The sequence below is a fragment of the Conger conger genome, chromosome 14, assembly GCF_963514075.1.
Source record: "Conger conger chromosome 14, fConCon1.1, whole genome shotgun sequence".
Classification (NCBI taxonomy): domain Eukaryota; kingdom Metazoa; phylum Chordata; class Actinopteri; order Anguilliformes; family Congridae; genus Conger; species Conger conger.
In genome coordinates this window covers 2,241,647-2,263,241 of record NC_083773.1, presented here as the reverse complement: position 1 = coordinate 2,263,241, position 21,595 = coordinate 2,241,647, and the positions used below count along the sequence as shown (strand labels likewise).

The 21,595-nt window shown below is 46.2% G+C and overlaps 2 protein-coding genes across 2 annotated transcripts in view; both read left to right on the top strand.

The window, feature by feature from the left end:
- nisch (nischarin) overlaps positions 1-2,305 on the top strand; it is a 5,962-nt gene extending 3,657 nt beyond the window's left edge. Inside the window, exons 3-4 of the mRNA XM_061218970.1 lie at positions 876-999; positions 1,875-2,305. Of these exons, the coding sequence (XP_061074954.1) occupies positions 876-999; positions 1,875-2,019 (269 nt within the window). The 3' untranslated portion in view covers positions 2,020-2,305. The remainder of the gene's footprint in view (positions 1-875; positions 1,000-1,874) is intronic.
- Positions 2,306-8,284: 5,979 nt separating this feature from the next.
- The window catches only part of stab1 (stabilin 1), a 47,405-nt gene continuing 34,094 nt past the window's right edge, over positions 8,285-21,595 (top strand). Inside the window, exons 1-23 of the mRNA XM_061218922.1 lie at positions 8,285-8,587; positions 9,143-9,279; positions 10,662-10,777; positions 10,876-10,961; positions 11,326-11,395; positions 11,597-11,692; positions 12,377-12,487; positions 12,944-13,134; positions 14,341-14,471; positions 15,190-15,317; positions 15,910-15,986; positions 16,598-16,720; positions 16,877-17,011; positions 17,096-17,167; positions 17,696-17,809; positions 18,180-18,233; positions 18,459-18,539; positions 18,904-19,062; positions 19,273-19,335; positions 19,801-19,896; positions 20,011-20,097; positions 20,752-20,863; positions 21,230-21,416. Coding sequence (XP_061074906.1) covers positions 8,534-8,587; positions 9,143-9,279; positions 10,662-10,777; positions 10,876-10,961; positions 11,326-11,395; positions 11,597-11,692; positions 12,377-12,487; positions 12,944-13,134; positions 14,341-14,471; positions 15,190-15,317; positions 15,910-15,986; positions 16,598-16,720; positions 16,877-17,011; positions 17,096-17,167; positions 17,696-17,809; positions 18,180-18,233; positions 18,459-18,539; positions 18,904-19,062; positions 19,273-19,335; positions 19,801-19,896; positions 20,011-20,097; positions 20,752-20,863; positions 21,230-21,416 — 2,480 coding nt within the window. The 5' untranslated portion in view covers positions 8,285-8,533. The remainder of the gene's footprint in view (positions 8,588-9,142; positions 9,280-10,661; positions 10,778-10,875; positions 10,962-11,325; positions 11,396-11,596; positions 11,693-12,376; positions 12,488-12,943; positions 13,135-14,340; positions 14,472-15,189; positions 15,318-15,909; positions 15,987-16,597; positions 16,721-16,876; positions 17,012-17,095; positions 17,168-17,695; positions 17,810-18,179; positions 18,234-18,458; positions 18,540-18,903; positions 19,063-19,272; positions 19,336-19,800; positions 19,897-20,010; positions 20,098-20,751; positions 20,864-21,229; positions 21,417-21,595) is intronic.

Below are 21,595 nucleotides of genomic sequence, written 5' to 3'. Positions count from 1 at the left end.
TAACTTTTCATTTTAACTTTTTCTTTCTCCTTTGTGTTTACTTTTAACAGTACAGCAGTAGTGGAGAGATATGGAGGATTTTGTTCGGTTCAGTTTTTTTGATGAAATTTGTGAAAACATGACCACTGACGCACGTTGTGTGTGCCACGCCAGGGCTTGGCTGTGTGTGCGTGCGTGTGTGTGTGTGTGTGTGTTGTGGAGCGGAGCTGAAATGCTGGAGTGTGCAGGGGACCGTACGCTCCGCAGGTGGAGGACGAGGAACTGAGGCACACCCTCTGGTCCTCCGTGCTCTTCTACAAGTCTCCCGACGTGGAGCTGACGGCCTGCATCATCCTCTCCACCAAAGCGCTGTACTTCATCCTGAATCCATAATTTCAGTATGTGAATGTAGGGATTTAATCAACACATTTGATTTCAGATGTTACAGTTGGAAATATATATTTTTCAATGTGAACACTGAACACTAGAGAAGAGTAAGTAATATATATATATATATATATACACACACAGTATATCAAGCTCATATATAGCAACATATTCATACAGGGTGGCCTCTGGTGTAGTGGTTAAGGTACATGCCTGGGATGCGCAAGGTCGGCGGTTCGATCCCCAGTGTAACCACAATAAGATCCGCACAGCCGTTGGGCCCTTGAGCAAGGCCCTTAACGCTGCACTGCTCCAGGGGAAGATTGTCTCCTGCTTTGTCTAATCAATGGTACGTCGCTCTGGATAAGAGCGTCTGCCAAAATGCAAGCAATGTAATGTAATGTAATGTCTAAGAGAAGAGAGTAGAAAGTAGGAAGCACTCTCTGCCTCCCTGTGCAAAGGCTGGTTCATGACGTACAGTGTGGTGCCTCTTCTGTATCTCCATACAGTGCTGTGGAACTGGAATCCTTCAAATTACGAGGAGACGGACTTCATCATTTCCTACTGCTTTGCCATGAAACTGAACGAGCTGCAGAGTGTCAACGTTGGACTGTTTGTACTTCAGAGTGGTCGGTGAGTTTTACCGAAGTTCTTTTATTTTTTTCCCCTCCCATAAAACATACTAATTGTCAAGGGGAAGAGGACCCCACTACACAATTGTATAACATTACACAATCTGTACAATTTGTGCACATATGCTCTAACAAGGCGGCACGGATGGTGCAGTGGGTAGCACTGCCGCCCCACAGCAAGGAAGTCCTGGGTTCGAATCCCTGTCGGCCGGGGCCTCTCTGTGTGGAGTTTGCATGTTCTCCCCGTGTCTGCATGAGTTTCCTCCCACAGTCCAAAGACATGCAGGTTAGGCTGATTGGAGAGTCTAAATTGCCTGTAGGTATGATTGTGTGAGTGAATGGTGTGTGTGCCCTGTGATGGACTGGCGACCTGTCCAGGGTGTATTGCTGCCTTTCGCCTAATGTATGCTGGGATAGGCTCCAGCCCCCCTGCGACCCTGTTCAGGATAAGCAGGTTAGGATAATGGATGGATGAATGAATGCTATCAGTCCAATGGAGTGACAGCCACTCACACCGTAAGCCCACACTCTATTATTATCTGTTGGGCTGAGAGGCAACCCAGTGCTACAGTGTGTTGTATGTTCTTGGAATGAATGTTACCCACCATGTCCAATAATTAGTTGGGCAAGTTGTACAGTAGTGTTCCAAGTTAGGACCTGTTCACTAAGTTCATGTTAATGATTTTTAAAAACAATGTGAATAAATACATATCATTTTTTCTTTTCTTTTTTTTTTTTGCAAACGTACAATTTTGTTCATGCTTCTACGAACGATGTCCTTCAGCAGTTAACAAGATAAAAACTTTTCTTTGAAATGTCATTGTCATTGTTACATTTTATATTTTTCTGGGTAATCCCCCTCCTCTGTATTTCCAGGTCCGTCAGCAGATCATATCATCTCCTGTCTGACCCGGGAAAGCTACGGAACGCACCATTTCCTGCAGCAGCTGATGATCGTGCTGTCCTTCCTGGAGAAGCTGATGCCTGTGCTGTCCTTCCTGGAGAAGCTGCCCTCACCTGAGCCCTCCGAGCCAAACCTCTACTCCCAGTTTGGCAACAAGAGCACACGCATGCGCACAGCGTCCGCTAGGGACCTCTCACGCACGCAAGGATGCACGCTCATTTCAGTACTAATATCCTACCACTCTGCTGCTCTCCTGTGCTTAACATGTACACCTGGGTGAAGCACACATTTGAAATACTTTAACTCTTAAAGTACTGGTAAAATTCCTGCAGATCCCTGGGAGTTTTGATCATGTCACCTGACCAAAATTGTAGAATCATCGAAATACATGATTTTTCTGTAATAGTTTTGCATCCATTTGTGTTGATTTCGATACTGCGCCAATGCACTACCTCTCAGGTTTATAATATAAAAGGGGTTAAAAGCTTGTCCTGTTTAAGACACTGATCTAGTGTACCAGCTGCACGGTTGCTTGTTGCATCTGGATTATCTGCACACCAGCAGACCCCCGGCCCAGATGAACCTGCATGTATCCGTGTGAGTCAAAGCGCAGTGTCATACTCCTGAGGAGAGCATGTGGTCACAGTGCAGTGTCATAAGGAGTGACCAGTGTCACTGTGTACTCCTGAGGAGAGCATGTGGTCACAGTGCAGTGTCATAAGGAGTGACCGCAGTACTCCTGAGGAGAGCGTGTGGTCACAGTGCAGTGTCATAAGGAGTGACCGCAGTACTCCTGAGGAGAGCATGTGGTCACAGTGCAGTGTCATAAGGAGTGACCGCAGTACTCCTGAGGAGAGCGTGTGGTCACAGTGCAGTGTCATAAGGAGTGACCGCAGTACTCCTGAGGAGAGCGTGTGGTCACAGTGCAGTGTCATAAGGAGTGACCGCAGTACTCCTGAGGAGAGCGTGTGGTCACAGTGCAGTGTCATAAGGAGTGACCGCAGTACTCCTGAGGAGAGCGTGTGGTCACAGTGCAGTGTCATAAGGAGTGACCAGTGTCACTGTGTACTCCTGAGGAGAGCGTGTGGTGACAGTGCAGTGTCATAAGGAGTGACCGCAGTACTCCTGAGGAGAGCGTGTGGTCACAGTGCAGTGTCATACTGGGTGAGCGCTGGTTGCGAGGTTCTGGTGAGTGCTGCAGCAGGAGCTTTAGCCTTTAGCACTAGCTCGAGAGAGAGAGAAAATGGCATCGTTTGTCATCGGCTGCCGGAGAGCTACGAGCTGGTCCACTCCAGCGAGGTGAAGTTTGTGTGCCCCAGCGAGGAGGAGGCCGGGGGACCTGACCGTCATCGCGGCGGAGAGGAAGGGGGCGCCGGGCCACTCGCTCTCCTGCAGCATCCTGTTCCGCGCGCTGGCCGGTCGCCACGGAAACCCGGCGGCGGTGGCGGCAGCAGCTCCAGGAGCCCCGAGACGCTCATCCTCACCGACGTCTTCCTCCCGGAGGAAGACTACATCAGCTAACCACCGCCCGCCTTCACCCAGGAGCCCCCACTGACGGACGCGCGGCGCATCCGTGACCCGCACCGGGTGCTCATGGGATACCGGACGTGCACGCAGGCGCTCACTCTGGTGTTAGCCGGATCCTGACCTCATTACATTACATTACATTATTGGCATTTGGCAGACGCTCTTATCCAGAGCGACGTACAACAAAGTGCATACCCATAACCAGGGCTAAGTGCGCTGAAAGAGCCTAGAGGGAAGTACAATTTCAACTGCTACCCGTACAACAAAGATAAGGACGAGGGCCAATGTTTTTTTTTTTTTTTTTGAACAGAGAAACAAACAAACAGAGCAAAAGTGACCAAAGTTAACTATCCAAACACTGCCTACCTAGCCGACTAAAAATACCGATACACAAAGCAAGTCACAGAGACAACAATTAAGGTTCACAGGGAGGTAGGGAGGGGACGGGGAGAGGTGCTGCTTGAAGAGGTGCGTCTTCAGCTTGCGCCTGAAGGTGGGGAGAGATTCTACAGCACCTCCTGTGCCACCTGACCTCCTGTACCACCTGACCACGGCGCAGGGCGGGGGCGGGACAGGGCAGGGCCGAGGCGTGGCGGGCGGGGACCAGGGCGAGGTGCAGTGGTGGCGTGTTCGTTCCCCGGGGGCTGACAGCAGGAAGCGGCTGATCTCGCTCCTCGCCAGTGGGAGACGCCACACGGACGCACACGCACTCCACACGGACGCACACGGACGCCACGCGTTACACCATAGGACAGCGAGGCAAACAAACCGGCTTCTCGTGCCCGAACGACAAAAGAATCCATAAGAGTTTGATATTTATTGTCTTCGGCTTCTTCGAATGGCTTGCTGTTCATACCTGCGCGAGATATCGCTGCAATATGTCAATTATTCCAACAGAGCATGTTTTGTCTATGTGTTACATCGTGTTTCTGTAGACCAGCATTCTTTTCGTCTGAATGGAGTACAGTTATCTCTATTTTGACTCAAGGAAGGTTGGCTGTCTCAACCAAAATTTTTCTTGTTTAATAATGTTTCTTTTCTTTTTTTTAAGGAAAAACATTCATGTTTGAAAATGTCTTTATCAAAACTTTTACTTTGTGATTTATATCACCAAGCCAGTTTTTCCAGCTCATCTCTGCAGGTTCATTCTTAAATGTATGAAAAGCTACCAATGGGGAAGCAACTTTTCATGCGTTTGCATAAAAGAGTAGACGGTCATATTTTCGGTCAGTGGTTCTGGAGACTCTGTGTCCATGGTAATTGCTGAATTACTAAGGAATTCAACTTTTTTTCCTTTTTTTTTTTCTGTTGATAAATAAAGCCTAATCTTCACTCAAGAATGTCCTTGAAAGAAGAAGTGAAAACAGTCTGTGTGATATCGGCCATGGGGCAGCCAGGCTGGGGTCAGTGCTGCTCGTGCTGTTGTTGAATGGCTCCAGTTTTTGGAATGCTTATGCCTGTCAGAAAGGTCAAAAGGGGTCTTTGCACATCACTTACTTTCGCACATCACAAACTGCTTACAGTTTCTATATGGAAATTGAGTTGGGGAGTGGGGGGGTTTGGAGTTGTCTTGAGGATTTGACCGTCAAACAGATCTTTCCAGTTAACAGTTAAGAGAACTGAGAATGGTGGGGGATGGGGTTTTTTTGCCTGCGGTGGTAGATGGAGGGACCAGCTTGCAGTATTGTTGACGGCGACCTTGCCACTTCCTGTTTTTCCCCTGTCGCTGGTGAGGCGGCCGGCCGCTGGGGAAGTCGGGGAGAAGGAACCCGCACGCGTGAGGCTCTTACCCGGCCGCCGGGGCACTGCCGTTGCCAGGAAACGTCTGGAGGTCCTCTCGCCCGCCGGCAGCGTCACGTCTGATCCAAACACTGGAAAGAAAAAAAAAGCTTTTGTTTCCCCTTGCCTGAAAAACCCAACTACCTTATTTAGATTACTTTAAACATGACTTTACACATTTTAGTAGTCCTCGTAGCATACGTCGGGTTCTAATCATACAAGAAGATAAAACTTTTAAGTAAAATAATTTATGTCTGTTTTTTGTTTTTTTTTTGTCCGATATACTATTTTTGAAACCATTGCTTGGCCTAAGGAATGGTTTCAAAAATAGTTCTGATTTGGAAGAAATGCAAAGCCGTAATTAGCGGCCCGTTACTATCTCTTTGGCTTGCCAGGTGAGGCTTTTCCAAGGAGGGTTCGCTGAGGTACTGCCAGCTCTCAAGAGTGGCAACCACCACCCTGGTACAAAACCACCACCCTGATACCAACCAGCCAATGCAATATGTACTTCTCCAAAACATCAGAGGGGTTACAGGTGACATCAGAGGGGTTACAGGTGACGGGAACACCAAGAACTGAAAGCAGCTGTTCATCAGTATATATAATTCAGGCCTCCTCATTGGGTATAGCATATTATCTTAACCTCATCATTGTTATCATGGAACACTATCTTGAGCTCCTCATCTCACAGTATCTAGTGGACTGTGGACGGTCCTCTTTGGATTGGAATAGATCTTGGGCGCGTCACTTTCAAATCCGTTCTCAACCAATGCAAATGGGAATTCTAGACATGCATCGGTGAATTTATATGTATCATATGTCATCACAGTTATTTAATAATATGGCTGGGTGTCATGCAGAAATCGTGTATGTCTGATTGTTGTTGTTTTTTTGAGTTTTTTCATCCACTGTAAATGTCAACAACTACTAAAGTTGGTGCAAAACTGAAAACTTGACAAAGCAAAAAAAAAAAAAAGGTTGTTCCTAAGAATGGCTTGATACAGATATTTCTGTGCCACACTGAGAAGTTATAAACTAGCTGTTCATTCTTTCATTTTTACAAGATCGAAACTGTGGTTCATGATATTGTTGATTTTACATACATGTCCATGCATGCAGAAATTAGAAAATAAATTGTGTATTTATGAACCTTACATGACTGCGAAATGAAAACTGTTGCAATATGATGCAAAGGGGCTTACCGTCACGGATTTACGAGTCCAGGAAATCGGCTCGTTGAAGAGCACGAAACCCATCTTTTACTCACACCCTTTGTTTTGTCAGAATGATTTACGCGGTGCACTTCCGCGGCAGGCTGTTTCTCTGTTGTTTCAGGAATATTATTTTTATCTGCGTGTATATTGTGCAATAAATGCTGAAATGTGATGATTCGACAGATGGACAGTTTTCAGTTTTCCTATTGTCTGTGCTCTCCCTGAGTGCTCTGCCCTCTCTCGGTTCTGGTAAGCGCAGGCCAGCTGCAGGTCAGATGTGCACTGGGTTATGTACAGGGGCACTGTGTGAGGCCTCCTGCCATGCAGGCAGGGCTGGTGCCTGCCCGGGCCACGCATCACATTTTTTTTGTAGAACACAGTGGACTTATTCCTTACATCCTGGACTTGGATGGGATGTTCCAAAAAAATTAATCGACCTGTAACCTGTTCATTTTGGTAGTAACCTAGGAATATATTCGACTTTTTAATTTTTATTTTTTATGTTTAATCACAAGTTCTGACATCGTTGGACAACTTAAGCTTCAGAAAGTCTTTTCCAATGTGTTTCCTATGCCTTTTCAAACGAAAGGAGGAAATGGCTTGGGAATGGGTATTCCACATTGCTTTCTCACACCTCTAAGCTCACAGAAACATCCTGTGTGTGAAAATGTGCGCTCACTTTCCACGTTTTTCCAAATGGGAAACAGTAGTGTTAAAAACACATGCATAATGGAAGGAAATGGCTGCATCCAGGAATGTGATGAGGGGGCAATTTTGTGCTATATGCATATGTGGGTCACTAATTATTTTGGGCATGCGCTGGACACTTTGCTATCGTTATTGCACTTTCCTAAGTCCTTGTCCCTTTTCATAAGAAGAAGGGTAATTGTGCATTGCTTTCACAGCTGGTAAATTCTTTAGTAGTCTAAATTAAAGCATTGTGTATAGCCAGCTACGACAGTCAGCAACAGAATTATTAGCACCCTTGGTAAATACAAGTAAAACAAAGGGTCAGTAACATTGTCACCAGTCACAAAAGAAATAGTTCCACAAAAATTGCACGATTATTGGCACCCCTGGTTTAATACTTTGTGCAAACACCCTTGGCAAAGATGACAGCCATGCATCTTTTTGTACAATTTGTGGTAAGGTTAGAGAACACATTCGGATGGATCTTTGGGTTTTCAGTCTTCAGTACAGACTTAAGTCTGGAAACATCATTGCAGAACTTGGATGTTGTTTTCGCTTAATCATTTCTGTGTGGATTTTGATATTGGCTGTCCCCAGGAATGGTGAGGAAGATGGTGAGAGAGGCCATAAAGAACCCAAGGATTGCAGTTTTAAGAATTGCAGAGACTGGTTGCATCTTGGGGTCAGCTCCAGCCTAAAAAAAAAATTGCAACCTCCATACCAACAAACTCACAAAGACGGCCCTTACTTAGCACAGTAAACAAAACCGAGCGTCTGGAGTTTGCCGAAACATCATCGGAAGGGAGTGCCATGTTCAGACCCAAACTGATCTACATGTTCGGTGGTAAAAGAGGAACGCATACGAGGAGAGGCAGCAGCAGTCTAGCAAACACCTAATAAAGTGCTGACTGAGTGTATATCAGTCCATTCTCAAATAAATATCCAGTGAACAGTTACAATGGCCTTCACAATAAAACAGTTCTTGGAACACACACAGAATGACAATCCTGCTAATTGTTTTGTTGTCGTTGTTTTTAGTGCTGAATCTAGCAATGTTGTCAGCTGACACATGAGGATTTCCGCTCAACCATGGAAGTGGTTTGGGGGGGGGCTATCCGTTGGTTTTCCTGTCAGGAACTGATATTTTTCTCACACACATCTCTCAGCTCTTTTCACCTCCTGCCTTCCCGGTATTGGACTTCAATGTGTCTGGACGTTGGACCGTCCCATCTGGAGATCTCGTACTAGAGTGTGAAACGCGCAGAAGAGATTCTTTCTCTTTACAGCCACAGCCTTGCCCGCCGGTCATGACTGTAAGGGCGCGAGATTAGAGATTAGGGCTTTCTCTCGGAGGTGGAGCAAAGCTTCTTATCTGCTGCACACGCTGGGAAAGGCAGACACGGAGCCCGCGGAACGCAGAAATGCGCTTCTTCCTCATTCTCGGGTTTGTGGCGTCCTGCAACGCACAGCAGGAGGTGAGGGAAAACTTTTACTAACTTTTTACCGAGTGGTGGTGCTTTTTTTTTTTTTTTTTTTTTTTAGAACCTTTTTTGACTTTGTGTTTGTGAGGGGTGTTTTTTTTTTTGTAACTTCATTTTATGGAATTACTCATAATAGTTTTTGCAGTTTAATCATTTAAGATATTTCATCCGTGACTAAATTGCAATGGAAAATTGAATATTACGTAGCATAATTTGCATATTTGCATGATATATTTTTACGCAGGAATACATTTTGCATGGTGTATTTTCATACTCACAGTTCACATTTGCATTGGCCTGACTGGTAGTCGTTACAGGGCCCTTAACCCTGCATTGCTCCAGGATTGCTCCAGGGGAGGATTGTCTCCTGCTTAGTCTAATCAACTGTATGTCGCTCTGGATAAAATGGCAATAATGTAATGTAGTTATGGTCACAATCCTCCATGGATTCAGCTGTGATTGGGAATGTGAGCACAATCACTATGATGGCAATGGAAGTGCGTGGAGTCTGGCGCAGTGATGGGCGTCTCACTGAGCCCTGCGTTGCAGCCCCTGGTGAATCGCTGCGATGTCCCACGCACACTCAGCGTCTCCACCCTGTGCACCGGCTGTGCCGCATCTCCAACTGCACCGTGTCCCAAGGGCTACAGAAAGGCCACCGCGGGCATGGGGAAAGCTGACTGCAGGTACGGCACCGACCCAGCACCAAACCAGCACTAACCCAGCGCCAAACCAGCACTAACCCAGCGCCAACCCAGCACCAAACCAGCACTAACCCAGCACTGACCCAGCACCAAACCAGCACCAAACCAGCACTAACCCAGCACCAAACCAGCACTAACCCAGCACTGACCCAGCACCAAATCAGCACTAACCCAGCACCGACCCAGCACCAAACCAGCACTAACCCAGCACCGACCCAGCACTAAACCAGCACCGACCCAGCACCAAACCAGCACTAACCCAGCACCAAACCAGCACTTATCCAGCACTGACCCAGCGCCAACCCAACCATCATCCGTCTGCAACCACAGAGGAACACGTTCATTGTCACTGTTAAATGAATTCTGAATAGTGATAGAGTGCATTTGATCGCTCCTGAAATCTATTGGGAGATAAAATAATTCCGGACATTTCACTGTACAGTATCCTTAAATGCCAGATGGCGCAAAAGTCATTGTGAATCAATAAAGGCCCAGCCAGGAGCATACCATTGTCTTACAAAATTCCCATTTCATTATCTTGTGATATCTTGTGAAGATTAATATTTACATTTAGATTTTTACATTTTGTAGATGCTCTTATCCAGAGCGACTTTGATTTAAAAAAAGAAAAGAAAAAAAGGCTGCAATCCATTCATACAATTGCACATTTCAGTTGAGGCACTTCGCTCAGTGGTAAAATGACAGTGCCCCCCAGCGGGGAACAGAACCACATCCTCTCAGTTGCCAGCCTAGCCTACTTCACCAACCAACCCAGAAGCTTCCTGATTGAATTTCTCTACACATTGGTATACTTTGCTGTTTACAAATATGACTGGATGGCCCTAGTTAAATGCCTTGCACAAATGTTCAGATTGTAGTTGAAAGTTATATTAGTACGTGACTTGCCACACTAATGTGAAAGCGAACTATTTTCTGGTCACAGAGCGTATGGTAGATCAGATAGATATGTAGGCCTACTATGAATGTGTAAACAGGAAAAAAGCACACAGAATCAGATATTTTCACATCCATTTTGGGCCGCATTCAAAGCAAGAAAGAAATCCTATGGGAATCTGCTATCTGCCAAAGCGACTCATCTAAACGCGCAGATCTGAATTTCTGGGTCATTGTGATTTGTCGTTCAAAATGCGATATTCAAATATGCTACTTTTTCGCGTTTGAGTGACCAGCATATTAGCCTATATAACGCGCATCACTTTCCGTTGTAATTCGTTAACTTTTTTAAATAGGTGAAATGGAGGACGAAAACAGGCCAAAACACATGTTCGTAGCAGAACTAAACGTGTTATCGGTTCACTTTTAAAGGAAGATGGCGGGCAAAAAAGATTCAATGTGTGTTCCAGATACACCGTCGATATCGCCGGGCGACTCGTCTCCCTCCCTGGCTGCAGACACGTCTGTGAAAAGGAGGTGACGGATCACAGGTGTTGCCCTAACTTCTGGGGTCCATTGTGTTTGCGTGAGTTAGCCCTCTCACCTCCCGTGCGCTTGCAACGACAGCTCCCCTTGTCTCTACGCGTCGATTCAGCTGGTGTTTTTGTGTTGTTTTCTCCTCAGCCTGTCCCAACTGGGACTATAGACCATGTAACTGGCACGGTACCTGCACGTCTGGAAATGCAGGGAATGGAACCTGCGTCTGTGATGTAAGTAGCACAAGGTGCTTTTAGAAGCGCCAGTGAACGCTAGGCTGACCAAAAACTGTTGGTCCTTGCTATTTACGATATTCATCTCCTATTTTCCTACTTATTAATTCTTTCTTTTTTTTAAATCACCGACACTTACTTTCCCGGGCTACTTAGAGAACATTAAAAATATCACTTATGAATGTCAATCACAGATTAGTATGTCAAAAAGGAATCGGTATGTGCAACTACCAGAAGGCTACAATACAGAATTTGCGACAATTTATTTGAGCCCAACTACAGGTTAGAAAAGGACTAACTTCACTGTGGTTTCCCCGAGCACCTCACTGCTGAAGTAACTGTTCTCTCTTCTTGGTTTGCTCAGGAGGGATTCGCTGGGGTTGCGTGCCATGAGTGTAAGGATAAGAACGCTTACGGTGAAAACTGCCAATCAAGTAACTATCCTCCGTTTGACTTGCACATATCTAAAATGTGTCCGTTTCGGTGACATTTTGAGAACGACAGTTTGAGAATCGGTTTAAATCCCATTCTTTAAAATAAATTAATTATCTGTACGGTGCACTGCCTTGTCTCTGCGAACGTCCCTGCTTGAGTGGCGTAAGGCTGAAATGACGTTTCTTGTTGCCTGGGTTTAGAGTGTAGCTGTGTGAACGGTGTGTGTGACGGCGGTCCAAGCGGTAAAGGGGAATGCCTATGTCAGCCTCCTTACTCTGGACCCAAGTGTGACCACGGTAAATGCTCACCCATCCCATTGATTTGTATTTTTTGCATGCTGCACCCATGGGATATCACACACACACACACACACACACACACACACACACACACACACAACACCCAGCCTGAGAGCCTGACCCACGCACACACAACACACAACACCCAGCCTGAGTGCCTGACCCAGACTCTTATCCCGTCCCCATAGACTTTAGTTTTTGCACTTTAATAATACTTCACATACCCCGCTTCAGTATCATCTGTATTGTAAATATTTATATTTATGTTTATTTTTATTTTTTATTTATATTTACATTCTACATTACATTCCACTTTATTTTATATCTATGTTTCTATTTTTTGTATTATTCTTCGTGTTGTCTAACATGCACCCACTGACCACAGCAAATTCCTTGTATCTGTAAACTACTTGGCGAATAAAGCGATTCTGAAAGCGAGTCCTTTAGCCCCGACAAAGTCGGCATTACTAGTTTGAGAATAGCTGGCGGCTCTATGATGCGTCTATTAAAAGTGATCGTAATGGTGTGCTTCGCCACGTTCGACTTGTGAGACGTAGCTGCGTAAACACTTCCCAGTGAAGTGTGTGCTTTTACAAAGAAATTCCAGAGTGACTTGTGCAAGATGTGCAGAAGTGGTGCGTGAGGTCTTTGTTGACTCTGCACAATCTTCGTATCATGCAGCGACTGCCTCCTGCTCAAACTGCACCGCCTACTCCTACTGCAAAGGGGAAGGAAGCCAGGCAACCTGCACATGTCTGCCGGGGTTTCAGAAAGTGGGACGCATTTGCTCAGGTATCGGAGGAACGGCTTACACTCACTTACACATTTTTTTTTACATTTATTTATCCGTCATTTAACCAGGTGAGTCCCGGCGAGATGGTTATCTCTTTTGCAAGGGAGCCCTGGCCAAGGGAGGAGCAAGCAGAGATTACTGCATAAATTTCAATACAATACAAAAGCACAACACAGTTGCACAATCTCAACATGCCGCATATGAGGTTAAACAACCAGTATTTTAATACAGCTTTTTTACATTACATTAATGGCATTTGGCAGACGCTCTTATCCAGAGCGACCTACAGTTGATTAGACTAAGCAGGAGACAAGCCTCTTCAGGAGCAATGCAGGGTTATGGGCCCAACAGCTGTGCGGATGTTATTGTGGCTACACTGGGGATCGAACCACAAACCTTGCGGGTCCCAGTCATTTACCTTTTGTATTATTCATTTGGATATATTTATTTTTCAGGTATTTGCTCCAAGAATATCTGTGATGTGAATGCCGAATGCACATATTTGGGAGGGAGGAATTTTCAGTGCAAGTGCAAGGCAGGCTACGAGGGAGACGGTAAAGTCTGCAGCCCTGTGAACCCCTGTTCCACTAACCGGGGGGGCTGTCCCGCCAACTCCACCGTCTGCGTGTACACCGGCCCAGGGAAGGTGAGCCCTTCTCCAGAGCGCCCCAGAGTGGATCCCTGAAGTCCTGGGTCATTTACAGACACAACACCCAGCCAGAGAGCCTGACCCACACACACAACACCCAGCCAGACAGCCTGACCCACACACACAACACACAACACCCAGCCAGGCAGCCTGACCCACACACACAACACACAACACCCAGCCAGAGTGCCTGACCCACACACACAACACCCAGCCAGAGTGCCTGACCCACACAACACACAACACCCAGCCAGAGTGCCTGACCCACACACACAACACCCAGCCAGAGTGCATGACCCACACACACAACACCCAGCCAGACAGCCTGACCCACACACACACAACACACAACACCCAGCCAGAGTGCATGACCCACACACACAACTCCCAGCCAGAGTGCATGACCCACACACACACAACACACAACACCCAGCCAGAGTGCATGACCCACACACACAACACCCAGCCAGACAGCCTGACCCACACACACAACACCCAGCCAGACAGCCTGACCCACACACACAACACACAACACCCAGCCAGAGTGCCTGACCCACACACACAACACCCAGCCAGAGAGCCTGACCCACACAACACACAACACCCAGCCAGAGTGCCTGACCCACACACACAACACCCAGCCAGAGTGCCTGACCCACACACACAACACCCAGCCAGAGTGCATGACCCACACACACAACACCCAGCCAGAGTGCCTGACCCACACACACAACACCCAGCCAGAGTGCCTGACCCACACACACAACACCCAGCCAGAGTGCATGACCCACACACACACAACACACAACACCCAGCCAGAGTGCCTGACCCACACACACACAACACACAACACCCAGCCAGAGTGCCTGACCCACACACACACAACACACAACACCCAGCCAGAGTGCCTGACCCACACACACACAACACACAACACCCAGCCAGAGAGCCTGACCCACACACACACAACACGCACCACCCAGCCACAGTGCCTGACCCACACACACAACTCCCAGCCAGAGTGCCTGACCCACACACACAACACCCAGCCAGAGTGCCTGACCCACACAGTTGTGCGGATCTTAACGTGGCACCGCCGACCTACGCTACAGGCCGCCCTGGTTAAGGTGCGTGACTGGGCTAAGGTAGATGTGGGAGGTTCGGCGGCTTGGTGAGTCTCCCGCGGTGTGTTTCTGTCCTCAGTCTCGCTGCGAGTGCATGGAGGGCATGGAGGGCCAGACTCCGCAGCTGGGCTGCCGTCTGAAGTCCGCCTGTGCAGAGGGAACCTGCGACCGGACCGCACTCTGCGACACGGACCTGAGGGGGCAGCCCAGGTACATGGGGCAAGGAGGGGAGTTTTTTTGTTGTAGCCACAATAAGATCCGCACAGCCGTTGGGCCCTTGAGCAAGGCCCTTAACCCTGCATTGCTCCAGGGGAGGATTGTCTCCTTCTTAGTCTAATCGATTGTACGTCGCTCTGGATAAGAGCGTCTGCCAAATGCCAATAATGTAATATATAATGTTTTACTTTTATTGAACCCCATGGGGGTAATTTGTCCTCTGCATTTGACCCATCCTAGTCGTTTGGAGCAGTGGGCAGCCACAGTGCAGCGCCCGGGGAGCAATGTGGGGTTAAGGGCCTTGCTCAAGGGCTCAACGGCTATGGATCATTTATTGTGGCTAGACCGGGATTCGAACCACCCACCTTGCAGCTCCCACTCATGTACTTTAACCACTATGCTACAGGCCTGGGTTTTGCTGGTTTGAAGGCAAAGGGTGGTCACACCAGATATTGATTTGATTTAGATTTTTCTTCTGTTCATTCACTTCTTCTGTTCATGCATTTTGTTAATTGATGAAAAAGAAACTATTAACATTTCTATTTTTGAAAGCACTCTTATTTTACCCCATTTTTTCACACCTGCCTAACTGTCTTTTACACAGTACTGTACAAGTCATGAGAGATTTGTGTGAACCCATTGGCCAGTTTCACAGGTCTTTCGTGTGGCGGCCGTAAACGTGTTGCGGGCGGGGGGCCCTCTGTGTTTGCAGGTGTCTCTGTGATAAACAGCAGATTGGCGATGGCCGACGTTGTTATGGCAACATCATGGAGCGAGTCTTGGAGCTGGATGAAGACGGAGATCTTGCGGGAAAGCTGACTGGATCTGTCACGCTTTTCGGTGAAGGGTTTTTTAGGTTTTTTTTTTTTTTTCCCCACCTGATTGGGGTTGCGCTCTTCATTTGTTGCATGTGTTGTTCTGCCACCCAACACAAAGCAGGGCAGTTTTGCTTGTGATTCCCCTTGTGAAATGACGTGAATGCCAATGCTGGAGTAGTGCTCAGCCATTTCAGTTTCTAGAAGTGTGGAACCCACCAAAGACAATGTCATGCAACTGTCCCTCCGTTTTCAATGGGTTGTACGTCCTGTTTACCGAGTCGTCCTTAAAAGCCTTATATTTTCTACGCATACATTTTAATTATGTATGAGATAAGATTTTATATTTCCTCATACAGAACAAGTGCCATAGCAGAAGTTTGTCACGTTTTACCTCTGAGTTAACAAAAGTGTGAAGTAGGTGTTTTTACACCAGTCTAAATATGAATGCTCTTGACTATTTCTCCCTGGCATCACAAGGAAATTTCAAGAACAATAACTATGAAATGTGACATGTGCATTGCCGCATGGATCTGTCTAACAGATATTTGAATTTAGGGACCGAAGGTTGTTCTATCAGGAACAAGAACATTAACAACTATTTTATTCTCCTCTAGAAAAGGGCTGCATGCTCACTTTGAGCAGATATGGGCCTTTCACGGTTCTCCTCCCTCTTCTCAAGGTGCCACTGTCAGTAAGTAGAAACTTTTTTTTTTTTTGGTCAACAGTTTTTGTGTCACCTTTTCTCCAAATTGAACTCTCCACCAGCCAAGATGTTTACAGTGAGCTCTGGAACTCAAAAATCGAGGAGGCAGAAAATATCCCCTTCAAATAATGATTGTGGGCGGCACGGATGGTGCAGTGGGTAGTACTGCCGCCTCACAGCAAGAAGGTCCTGGGTTCGAATCCCGGTCGGCCAAATCTACTGTGTTGCAATAAAGGCTATGTAACCTGAACTTGATTTGTGTAAATGACAGAATTTGCGTATTGATAGATACATCTTTCCCATGAATATTCTCCTAGTATGAGTGTGAAAACAAAGAGTAGCTACTTGTATCAACTGTTTTGAATAACGTCGATTTGAAATGTTGCACAAATAAAGCGTTTTATTTCCGTTTTACCTAATTGAGTAAAGTGGCCACACCTGTTACTATCGACACTTTGTGACTTAATCACATAGTTAAAGGAAAATGTTTGAAAACAGGTCAAGACCAATAATTTGTTTAAGGGGATATTTTCTGCCTCCCCTTAAGTGTTATTTATTTGTTTATTGAGATTGTCTCCTTTTCTTTTTTGCATCTTAAGGGCATCTCAGAACGATTCTTGTGTAAGCAACACCTCATCCAGGGCCAGCATCTTTACAAAGATTTGCAGAGCAATGACTTCTGGACATTGGGTGGCATGGCAGTTAGATTCAAAGGCAACAAGGTACTCCAGACAATAGTTGCACAAGTAAACCACGGTTATTTCTTGATGGTTGAATGTGAAAATGCAGAACATGCGTCATGTTAACACTGAGTAATAACGCTCGTCTTTTATGTACAACTCTGTATGTTTTTTATTTGTTTTTTTTGGGTGGGATAGAAACTCATCTTAATGAAAGATCCCGACACATCGTACTCAATTATCCATAGTGACATTGCAGCAGCCAATGGGATCATCCACATTATTGATTCGCCGATCACAAATGTACACCCTGTCAATTCTGGCAATGAGCAGGTAATGCTTTTGAAGTATTGGCTGAGGTATTAAACAATCAATGTCATATGCTGCAATTAACTTCTGTCTTTATTTGATTTTAAGCATATCAATAAGACCATTGGAGAAATCATTGCACAGGATCCAAAATACAACAGATTTCTGTCACTGGTGGATGTAAGTGGCCTTCTCTCTTGTAGAATAGTTGCGACTCTGACACGATTGGAACACAATGAAAATCACAGTTTAATCATTAAACATTAAGTGCTGAGTAACAACAAAAGCCAGCAGACCCTGGGTCTGTTCTAGACAGAACCTTTACAATGTCTTTTAGCTCTTAGTAAAATCTGTTTACGTATATGATGTAGGACATTGCGTATTGTTTGAATAATATTGTTTGAATGCGGGCTAGGAGCTAAGAGCAGTCATCTGGCAGTCAAAGTGTTGCCGGTTCGATCCCACCCTGGGTGTGTCGAAGTGTCCCTGAGCAAGACTCCTAACCCCTAAATGCTCCTGACAAGCTAGTTGGTGCCTTGCATGGCAGGCAATTGCCGTTGGTGTGAGTGTGAGTGTGTGTGCGAATGGGTGAATGAGGAGCGTCAATTGTACAGTGCTTTGGATAAAGGCGCTTTATACATGCCGGCCATTTTACCATTTAATACTGTGAGAGACGGGTGATTGGTTGATTCCTGTTGGTCTCCTCAGAACTGTGGGGCGCCCCTGCCTTTACGGGGTAATGGGCCTCTCACGGTGTTTATCCCCACCAACAGCGGCATCGACCGCTTCCGCGACGGCAGCCTGATGTTCATGCTGACGCACGTGAGTATTCTCCCCGCTCGTTATATTCATCACAATACAACTGACGGTGTTCTAGTTCCGTCCTCCGTGGTGGAGGACCTGGCTGCATCGAAAGTGGCCGTGGCGTGGGGGCGTGAACTGCCCAAAAGAAGCGTGTAGCTCGTAACGTGGGTTGGCATTTGTCAGACAGCAAGATGGATGCTGGGAAATATCAGTCCTAATTAGACTGATCATTTAGGTGGTGCATACAATTCTTTAAAAAAAATCATCAGTAATCAGAAAAATGGCAGTTATTATTATACGAGGCGTTATTTGTCCCAGGTGCCGTAATGTTCTAATGTTTGAGATTTGCAGAAGTTTAAGATGCCGTTGTTTCGTCTTCCCCCCCCAGGCCAAACACAAGCTCCAGGAGCTGCTGAAACACCACGTCTTCTCCCAGGCAGCGGTAAGCCTGCGCAGACCGTGTAGTAGGCCGTAGAACCTTACACCTTACCTCACCCGGCTCCATAAGTCATTATGTCTATGGGGTGAGCTGGAAATAGCCATAATGGACGAAGAAACGCTTGTACGTTTATATAAACACTGTTTTTATTACATTACAGTTTGATGTTGTACAGTTGTATGTCTGTGTGCGTGGCAATCACGGGATCACAGTCTAATCTCGCTGCAGATCACAGTGGATCAAGTCGCTAGCATGTCTCGGATTGAAACAATGGCCAATCAGGTTGTGGGAGTCAATGTCACCTACGATGTAAGTTATGTAAAAATGTTCTTTGTCTTGCTTATTTATCTATTTATTTATTGACCAAAAAATAAGAATTAATAATGGCTTTGATAGTGGGATTGGATCCGTTCCGTTCATTACATTACCTTACTGGCAGACTGCCATTTCTATTCCATTGTTCATCATCAGATTCAGCACCCCTGGGTTTAACAATGTTGACCACGATTCAGTCTTTTTAGGGAGGTACTGTATAGCAGTTACATTTTGATTCAGTCAGGCTTCCCAAAAATGCATTGCTATCTTGGCCATATATGATCTTACATTTAAAAATATATATATATATATATATCTGTCATTTTCTCTTTATTAAATTTTTTTTTTTTCCAATCAGGGAAAAATATTGCTTGGAGAGAAAGGGATACTTTTGGAAACCACAGACATCATCGCATCCAATGGGATCATTCATACAATTGACGGTGTTCTAGTTCCACCCTCCATCCTTCCCATCCTGCCTCACAGGTGTGATGTCAACGAGAGCAAGATCACCGTGGTAGGTCAAGGTGTTCTTGGTCAGGACTTAATGCAAATTCACATAACTAGTTATGGACGAATTAACTGTCATTTAATGGATGCTACTACATTTGCTTGAAGCGAGTGTATTTTAATGTCATACCAGGCCAGGAAGACAGAGTTTTGTTGTGAATTGTTTTCTGCAAGGCTTCGCTGCATGAAATGATGCGTTCAAGTGTTTTACCTGCAGGCTCCGTGTGTGATGTGCCACTACCTGCACGAGACGGATTGCCCACCTGGAAGCGTAGAACTGGTACAAACAGATGCTACTGTTCCTGATGACAATAATAATAATAATAATAATAATAATAATAATTACTAACGACTAATTTCTAATTACTTAGTAATAATGATTACTTATCATTAATAATTACTTAATAATAATATTAAGAATTAATCCTTGATAAGAAATCATTTATAATCTATAATGACTCATTATTAATAACTAATTACTAATAGTTCATGAAAGTAATAATTCTTGATTCATAACTGGTGACCAATAATAATAATTATAATAATAATTGCGTTTATGTTTCATCTCACTGTTTGGGCTTTTCGTCTTATTGACTTGGATGGTGAAGAGGTAGGAAATTATTGACCCAGTTCACGGACACTGTTACAGGTTATTGTCCCACTGTTACTGTTCTGAATAGCATATTGTCAGCGTTTCAAGCTGAGGCTGAGATCTGACGGACGTCTGCTTCTCTTGCCTCCCCAGGACACTCATTCGCGGGGCTGTAGTTATCTGCCTTCCCCCGTGAGCGTGTTCCAGCTCGCCAACGGCTGTGCCAAGTACTGCAACCTCACGCAACCGGTGAGCTGGCCTCCTGACGCGTCTCCCTGCCTTGGCTGCCGGGCCACTAGTGCCACGAGACCCCGTGGTCTGTGCCCCGCCTGACTGCCATTGCTGTTCTTCTGCCCGTTTCAGAGGGCGGAGTGCTGTCGGGGCTTCTTCGGGCCGGACTGCAAGCCCTGCATCGGGGGATTCCAGCAGCCCTGCTACGGCAAAGGGACTGTAAGTAGTGGTAAAAGTGATTGACAGGTGCGGGGCGCAGTTGCCTAGCGACCGCCAGAAAAAGATGTGTCCGGTGCTTTTAAAAAAAAAAAAAAAATTTTATACAGAGTAGTGCTTCAGAAAATCGTACGTAGCGCTCCTCGCAAGCAGACCAACGTGGTTAAAGCACGTTTGGTCTGATTGGTCCTTCAGGCCAGTTGCACACCGAGGACCGGGGTTCGATTCCGGGGCCAAAGAGCTGAGTTTGGCCGGCTCTCGTGGAGCGGCGTAATCGGCTCGCTGCTCCAGGGGGAGGGACTTGGCAGGGTCAGTGGGATCGCTGCATACTCCGCAGCTCGGAGTAGCGGTCTGACTGAGACGAGACGGCTTGGAGAAGGCTCTCAGGGTCACTGGATCCTCCCGGACCGCCGAGGGACGGGGGTCGTAAGGCGGTGTGTCCCCAGCTAGCACCAATTGGATTAGATGGGGTATAATCGGCTGCCAAACATGGCTCCTTAAATGTGTTTTCAAAATGGTTGTCGCTGATCTTTCAAATGTCGCCGCCCTCTAAGGGGTCGCGGTGTGGCGACAGCCGTGGTCATACTCCGCTGTGAGTGTCGTCCTGTCCTGGAGGGGGCGCTGCGGTGTGATGCTGTGCTCTCCTGTGTGTCGCAGTGCTTCGACGGCATTCACGGGAACGGCACGTGCCTCTGCAGCCCGCGGTTCACGGGCGTGGCGTGTCACATCTGCTCCGAGGCCAACAAGCACGGGGAGAAGTGCGATGAGGGTGAGACTCCCGGAGCCCGGGCCCGGCCAGAGCCTGGGGTCGTGTTCTTTCAACCGGATTTCATATCTACTTTTTTTTTTTTTACCCCAAATTCTCTGTATTAAATTTTTTATTAATTACTAGTTAATGTATAATTGTTTTAAAAGTTCTTCATATCCTGAGATTTATTTTATTTTATTATTATTATTATTTTTTTTTTTACATAATGCATAATTGATGCATTTCTAAATAGTAGTTGAATAAACACAACTGAATAAACAAAAGACGACACGCATGGGGAAAAAAAAGACTTCCCTACTGCTTCATTCTAGCCCCCGTCCGTTGTCGCCCCCTTGTGGTGACCTGCGGTATCTCTCCCCCCCCCAGACTGCCGTTGTGTTCACGGCGTTTGTGACAACAGACCCGGCAGTGCAGGGAAGTGCAGGCTGGGGAGTTGCCAGGCGGGATATTCCAGCGACTTCTGTGACAAGATGGCGAAGCCCTGCGACTCGGACGGCACATTCGAACACTGCCACATCAACGCCTACTGCACGTTCGAAGGGGACTACACAAAGTCAGCATTTTGGATTTAGGAATTAAACAGAAATCACTTTTTTAACATTTAAAATGCTTCTTTCCTAAATTGAAAGAATCCACACAAGTTCCATAAAGGTGTTTTTAAAATATCATATAAATACAAATAGTACGATGGAATGTTTTGCCTTCATGTAAAAGGTTAGCTGAGTGCTGAGG